Here is a 7,500-nt window from a genome sequence, read left to right on the forward strand (position 1 = left end):
CAACGTTCTCGGCGCAGACGCCATTACCGTCTCCTCTCATGAATTTCTCAAAGAATTCATCAAAGCTCTCTGGAGTCTCAAGCATGTTCGCAAGTTTGTGGAAATAGAAGTAAGACACGATGACGTCTTTGGGGTTTCTGGCCACGTAGATCACCTGCAGGAGGAGAGAAGAGGTCTGAGCTGCAACAGCTGATGACAAGATCAAGTTCACCTAGGAAGGACTGACTGGTTGGACTCGTTGAGGCCCACCATCACCTGGCCTCTTAGTAAATCTATATGTGTAGACTGGGAACGATCCAACCTGAGACGTCGTCCCTCTCCTGGCCCACAGATGATCAGCGAACGATGGAAGTCTGGATATTCGCTGACACCGCGGTCCCCAGAGGGTGAACGCAGCCACTGATGGATCAGAACACGGCTGGGACAGTCACCTCCATGAGGGAGGTCTGCTGGTCTGCCCAGTCACAGCACCACATTTGATCAGAACCACTTCCAGAACTTGCTGATGTATTACCGTGACGACTGAGCGTTTCTGTTCAACAGTGTTACCGTGGCGAGGGGGCGGCCATGTTTAATCATTGACCATAGAACAGGAACCTGTGGTAACTGGACTCACACGGTCAGCTCTTTGAGGAGTCTGCAAACTTTAAAAAGTCATACCGCCACCTAGTGGCCACAGGAAGTATGTCTAATGGAACAAACATCACATGAGCCTGTTGTCTTCACCTGATCTTCAGCTACATCACACACAGCAAGTGTGTGTTCTCTAGCACCACCTAGTGGACACAGGAAGTGATATTTGCACCATAGTTCAGCAGCAGTTTCCTTCAATGAAAATCCAAATATGATCAAGTTTCTTCTCCTTCTCTCTCACGCACACACACACACACACACACACACACACACGCACGCACACACACACAGCTGGGAAACACTGTGGTCATTGATAGTATTTTGTAATCTAACACTTCTCCATCTTACAGAGAAGGTTACTTAAATGCGTCGAGATTAAAGGCATCTCGGAGGTGGAGGATCGTTCCTGTGTCTCACTGCAGCCTAACATGGTCACCTCATCCACACACACCTGAAATGTTGAACATGTCAGGAGAAAATTACAGTTTCTATCAAACCGACACACTCAACGAGCAACTGGAATTCCTGAACACACACACACACACACACACACACACACACACACAAAACCTGAAAATTAAGGCGGCTGCTGCTGCTGCTGCTTTCACTGTGGAGGTGTCACTTCTAATAATAGAGAGCACGTGTAAGAGAACCACCAGACGAGTTCTTCCAGCACCTCCAGCAGGAGCCGCCAGTTGAAGAAGTCCCAGCTGATGAGGCTCACGACTGCAGCTCAGCTGCGATCCTGCCGGGCACACACTGGCCCGTATTGGCTGATCAGGGCCGTATGAGAGGCTGTAAATAACTCATTTGAGGAACAGGAAACGTCAGAGCCAAAGTGCGTGATGGACCATTTGTAGAAAAAGTTACAGTTTTATCCAACTGAGAGCCTTTTGTTTCCCCTGGAAAAAATCCAGCTCAGCACAAATGGAAAAGATTCTCTTCTGCTCAGAATGAGAGTTTGGTTTTAAACTCTCACATCAGCCTCACAAGTCCAGTATTTATTGGGCCGAGCCAACGATCAGAGCCACTCAAGCTGCGCGTGTTGGTCCCATTTAACAGGTATCGTCTCAGTCGACTGAAGAAGACACGCTCTGTCTTTTTTAACAATACGTTCGAACTATTCTCACAACCGCCATCTCCCTGACAGGCGAGACAACACGGACTCCTGCTGCGAGCGCAGGCTCAGCCTCGCGACAGTAAATCAGTATTTTTAGTATTTAGACCATCCAGCAACGATATTCTTAGTCCAAATAAGTTCCTGAAAATATCCGAGTGTGGCCGTTCAGCCCTTGTGAGCTGCCCAGTGCCTGCGCTCTCACGTAGACGCACTGCTGGAGAGGCTGAGCAACCCCAGCACGTTGGTTCTCTCCAGCTCTTCATCTGCAGAGTGTAATTAACACGACACGCCGTCTTTAGTCGAGGGACTGCCTGCTCCTTCGGCAGCACTTTATTTGGCTGGTGGGTTCAGGAGTGCATGACACACATCTGGTCATTAAGACAAAGCATTAAGCGCTGACCAGTGGCTTCGGAACTGACCTTACCCTTCTTCTGGCTCAGAGCAGAGGGCATGAACTGATAACTCAGGTGGGACACCCTCATCCGGGGTGACGGGGCTGTTATGAATGCCTGCCTGTTGCCATTCACCTCAATCCAGGGGATTAGATCAGCATTGGAGAAGCTGTTTTGTGTGCTGATGGCTGTCAGGTCTCCCTTCGCTTCCAGGAGCAGGAGGATCTGCTGCATCCAGATCGTTCCTGTCAAACAGAGCAGGCAGGCAGGCCTCATTCCCGTCCCTAGACTCTGTGTGTGCGCAGTGGCAGCAATTAGGTCAACCTTGTGTATGAGTCTGGGTGTTTTCACAATACAGGCTTGTCTGGCTAAACATTTGATAGCCAGCGCTCTGCTGAAATCAATTTACAACACACAAAAGAGCAGGACATTCATCTGGCAGCGCTGCACATACTAATCAGCCTTGTTTCTTCCTCTGTGCTGCCGAGAGCTCCAAAGATCACACTGACCTCGAGTGCACTCCTGCTGCAGGGCACAAGCCAGAGGATGGCTCCGTCCACCTCCAGCTCTCACCTGATTTAGGGTATGTGACAACAAAGACATCAGAGTCTCGGAGCTCCAGACTGCGGATGAGGTCTGCATCCTCCAGATCATGAATCCCTCTGATAAACTTGAAGCCTTTGTGTTCCACCAGGTCATGTTTAGGGGCCTCCACATCATTGCTATCCATGTTAGCTGAGGACAGAGCAGAGGACAGGCGCATTCTCTTAGTCCCCTCTGCTCGTCCTCTGCTGCTGCCGACTTTGTCTCTGATTCATGAAAAGTGCCTTTCAGGTCCTTTAGAAGTGCAAATAAAAACCCTAATGTACTATTATTATTATTGTAGGCTGGTTCTCTTAACCTTGAACAATAAAACTTAACTTGAACACTCCTTCATCATCACCATGTAATTCAGGAACAATCTGAGCAGGAGTTTAAACTTGAACCGTTTCGGCTCCAAGTATCGAGTGTGTGGTAGTAGTAGCTCGCGTACCTCCTCCACGCGCTCCTGTCCGGGGATGAAGAAACGGTGTCCACGGTGCGTGTCGGTCTCGCTCGCCGCGACCATGGGAGATTGCCTTATATGAACCCGCTTTATTGCTATAAATACGAGTCGCAGGTCCCTCCTCTTTTCGTTCGCCGACGCTGGAGATGCGCATCAAGCGCGCGTTTTTGCGCACTGGGGGGGAAAAAACAACAGAGCGGAGCTTCCTGTTCTCACAGCACCTCCGCGAATGAAATGATGACATGGAGGAGGAGGGAGGGGAGGAACGCCTCGGAGGTCACTCAGTCAGCTGCGGGTGTGGGAGCTGATAAGCCGGAGAAGAACACGGTCCCAGCTGCGGCCGCCGCAGGAAACGCTCCGACCGCTTACGCAACACCAAAACAAACCCGCGGCTCGGTGTCAGGCAGCACATCCACCCGGGCACGCGGCGCGCGCGCACACCGGGAGTAAATATATATTTAACTACAAACCTGTTTCACCTCACACGAACCCGAGTTCCTCGAACTGTTGGAGGACATTCCTCCGCCAGCGCGGACGCTCGTGCTGGGCCGCTGGATGACATCTCCGAGGAAACACGCGCCGCGAGTCCGCGGAGGAGGCCGGACTGAGCCGGACCATCCCCCCACCGGTGTCCCCGCTATCACACCTGGCCCGCTCGGCCCCTGGTCCGCCTGCTGGTGACATAGAGGCCGTGATTAGCTCGATCAGGGACACCTGTGGGGTTCTGAACCTGCCTGATGGACTCGTGGAGGTTCCGCGCCCCCCCCCCCACACACACACACACACTCTAGAGGCCCGCCCGCGTGCTCCAGAACTGCTGCCGGGGGGGCGTGCTCCGGTGCTGAAGCGTCCGTTCGGGTTCATGGTTTCAACTCGTTTATCAACGAAAAACATCGAGCAGGCTTCAGGTTCGGCTTCCAAACGCAGGATTTATTCCTCCTCGGGGTTCCGATCCTTCCACGATCATCATTCCTGAACTCTGAACTCAACACTGAATGATGGGTTTTGTTAAACTTGGTCAGAGGAGGGCCTACAGGCTCGACCAGCGAGTGAGGAGGAAAGAAGACACTTCAACATCTCATCATCCCTTTAGAGCTGATCTACAACACACACACACACACACACACACACACACACACACACACTCCGGTCAACTTCTCATGTGGTGCAGAGGGGTGTGTCTGGGTGAAGGGAGTCACTAGGCTGCACCAATATTTGACATCAAATATTTCAAGAGAGCCAAGTTTGATAAAAAAACAACAGAATTTATTCACAGATGAACACATTAAAAACAGGTGAGGTCTCAAGCTACGGTCCAGGTGAGAGCAGGCGCCGGCAGACGCAGAGGCCTGCTCCTCTTCACGGGATCCTCTCTGCACAGAGCGTCCTGGAGCTGAAGACCCTCATCTGCTGAGGCAAAACACAGAGTGCTGATCCACAGATTCTACTTGGCCAGAGGCCACACCCACTCAAGCACCAAAGACTCACAAACAACGCTTTCTGCAAACAAGGTCTTTGTTGAGTCGATGAGTCCTGATGATGTCACACACACACACACACACACAAACTTTCATTGATGTAATACATTCCCTAGCCCCTCCCCCTCAACCTAACCATCTCAACTGACTGCCTGACCCTAACCTGAACCTGATTCTAACCTTGACCCTGACCCTAACCTGAACCTGATTCTAACCTTGACCCTGACCCTAACCTGAACCTGATTCTAACCTTGACCCTGACCCTAACCTGAACCTGATTCTAACCTTGACCCTGACCCTAACCTGAACCTGATTCTAAACCCTAACGCTAAAACCAAGTCTTGACCTTCAAACGGCCCTTTGAAGATGTGAGGACCTGCTAAAATGTCCTCACTCTGTTGGTTAAATACGAATTCTAGTCCTCACTATGTGGCAAGTACAAGAACACACACACACACACACACACACACACACACACACACACACACACACAGCTATCTCATTAGCTACACCTGCTGGTTAACATAAACGTCCAATCACAGGCCGGGGACCCCTCCTGAGCCACACAACCATCACAAGTTCACAACCGTTCCAGTTCCTCCCTGAGACCCAGTGGACGTCTGTGGCAACGAGGAGGAATTCCCACTCAGTCCTGAACTCTCATCTGTCCCACTCACTGCTGCCGATGGGTTCACTGGACCCAAAGGGTTGAGCCCATGAAGGGGGGCCCCACAGTTCTGCTGTACTTACGCGTTTGTCCTCTGCAGTCAACACGCCCTCTACTGCCACCACCTGGTACTGTTCGTGCTTCAGGCGGCAGGGGAAGTGTCTGAGGTGGCGGATGGCGGTGGAGACGGTATCTGGGCTCATCAGCTTTCTGGTGTTTGATGGTGAAGAATCAGGATCCAAAAGAAGGAGGCAGAGGCTCCCGTTCTTCCTCTGTTCCAAACCCACTATGGAGCGGCTGTGACCTGAAGGGGACACAGGGTGAGGACGACGTTGTGGACTAGAGGCCGGTTGCTGGACCATCTCCCGCTAGACTGAGCGTGACCACCATGGGTCGCTAGTTTTTCAAAATAACGAAGCAAAAAATGTTGGATGGTTTGTGATGAGGTCAGATTGAGAGGCTATCGGATTCAAAGGAGCTGACAGATGCGGATCTGACGAGTGATCCGGATACTTGGATGAAACCAGCGTTGGTACGGATACTGCAGTTGTGACGAGGCCGAATACCAAGAAACTGAGTCTTCATCTGTGATTGGGTGTTTTTTCGAGGAGGGGAAGTCCTCATTGGGTGTCTGTGTCCACCAATGCTCTCTGATAGGCAGCCGGTCTTTGAGTCTCTCTCTCTCTCACACACACACACACACACACACACACACACACACACACAGCTGAGAGGCGCTTGCTTCTTACTGGATGGTCACAACTAAGCAGGGCAGTGCTGGGACACCTGGATGAAGCGTTTTTCTAGATCTGATTGGTAGCAGCCTGATAGAAAAGTAGACCAGGAGGTTCATTACTGAGCAGGAGGCACTGACACGATTGTATCACTGCTTCACATCAACCTGCCCCCAGGGACTCAAGATGGAGGCCAGCCACTGGCTACAATCTGACATATTCACATGTAAATGTTATCATCACTACGCACCGGCCCTGTTCTTGTTGGATAAATCTACAAACTGCATCGTCATCATGGATCACCGTGTCGGTTCACGTAAACATTAACCTCTTCCACTCACAGCATATTTTCAGGAAAAAAACGCCTAAAAAGACATAACCATAGTAAATGTGTAATTACTACACTTTACTAAAGGTTATATGCATGTTCTTGGTGTCCTTGGACATCTAGAGACTTCAGAGAATGTGTTCCAAGTGTCAGAAGTGTTGTATCTGTCATTAAGCCTGAGTCAATTGGAATAAACCAGAGGAAAAACTAAGTTTTTTTACTCTCGCCAAAATATTTTATTTATTTGACAGAGGACAACAGGATGCCAGCAATGATTTCATGCACCCAGACACCACTGATTAGCTTCATCCACTCCTGGACCACAAATTGACCAAAGTTGATAGAATTTGGGCGAACAGAGAAGCCTACATCAAGGATTTTGTCAGGATACACCCAGGCGAGAACTCCGTTTTCAAATTTCTTCCTCTGATGAAAACTGGCTCCACATTACAATAAATTTTAATTTTAGTTGTCTACTACTAACTAGTGGAGCTTTTGGCTTTTGTTCAGCGGTCTGCCTTCGTCTGTGGGGCGCTGCGTGGAAAAGATGGCGAGAGCGCATAGTTTGCGCAGGTTTTACGCTCGAAGTTTTACGTAGCTGGGATTTGTAGTTCTTGGAATGGTCGGTGTCGATCGATTCAGTAGCTTCTCCCCTTTCCAAAGACTACAAACACTGCCGTAAAGAAGAGGTCTACGTGACACAATTCAACTTTGATTCCGCTGCGGTCGCAAAATTTAAATGGCAGCGCTCAATTACGTCCAGCGTTTTTCGGCCCGCTGGCCATAAGGGTTAATAAACAAACCCGACCATCAGCTGGCTGGAAACAAATAACCCTCCCCCTTTATTCCTCTCCTGACTCAGGATAGACACATACAGGGACAGACAACTCGTCTTAAATCAAAGGTGAAACCAGTCAGACGTGTCAACGGTAAATGGGAACATGACACCAAGTCAAGTCGTGCCGCTTTTGTTTCATGCAAAATCACTAGGAAGTCAACTTCTACAACTTCTTAACTATTCATTCACACCCAGCAAGCCTCCATGAGAACCTTCCTTTAACCAGGCAGGAAGGTGGAGCAGATCCAGGATCAGTGGGGACGGA

The 7,500-nt window shown here is 50.1% G+C and overlaps 2 protein-coding genes across 10 annotated transcripts in view; both read right to left on the minus strand.

Moving 5' to 3' along the window:
• LOC147253913 (amine sulfotransferase-like) overlaps window positions 1-3,770 on the minus strand; it is an 11,318-nt gene extending 7,548 nt beyond the window's left edge. Inside the window, exons 1-4 of one of the 5 annotated variants that reach the window (XM_086219268.1) lie at window positions 3,661-3,770; window positions 2,719-2,880; window positions 2,173-2,390; window positions 28-154 (exon numbers count right to left, since the gene is read on the minus strand). In XM_086219268.1, coding sequence (XP_086075394.1) covers window positions 28-154; window positions 2,173-2,390; window positions 2,719-2,875 — 502 coding nt within the window. In that variant the 5' untranslated portion in view covers window positions 2,876-2,880; window positions 3,661-3,770. Of the gene's footprint in view, window positions 1-27; window positions 155-2,172; window positions 2,391-2,654; window positions 2,881-3,178; window positions 3,561-3,660 lie in introns of those variants that run through there. The other 4 variants (XM_086219265.1, XM_086219267.1, XM_086219266.1 and 1 more) reach the window with 4 other exon arrangements.
• Window positions 3,771-4,447: 677 nt separating this feature from the next.
• The window catches only part of zup1 (zinc finger containing ubiquitin peptidase 1), a 32,541-nt gene continuing 29,488 nt past the window's right edge, over window positions 4,448-7,500 (minus strand). For 4 of the 5 annotated variants that reach the window (XM_086219273.1, XM_086219272.1, XM_086219269.1 and 1 more), the window contains 2 exons: window positions 5,419-5,639; window positions 4,461-4,600 (listed from right to left, as the gene is read on the minus strand). In XM_086219273.1, coding sequence (XP_086075399.1) covers window positions 4,550-4,600; window positions 5,419-5,639 — 272 coding nt within the window. In that variant the 3' untranslated portion in view covers window positions 4,461-4,549. Of the gene's footprint in view, window positions 4,601-5,418; window positions 5,640-7,500 lie in introns of all 5 variants that reach the window. The other variant, XM_086219270.1, reaches the window with a different exon arrangement.

Source organism: Aulostomus chinensis, chromosome 11 (assembly GCF_037954235.1).
Source record: "Aulostomus chinensis isolate RoL2024-O1b breed Wild chromosome 11, RoL_Achi_v1.0, whole genome shotgun sequence".
In the NCBI taxonomy this organism is placed as follows: Eukaryota; Metazoa; Chordata; class Actinopteri; order Syngnathiformes; family Aulostomidae; genus Aulostomus; species Aulostomus chinensis.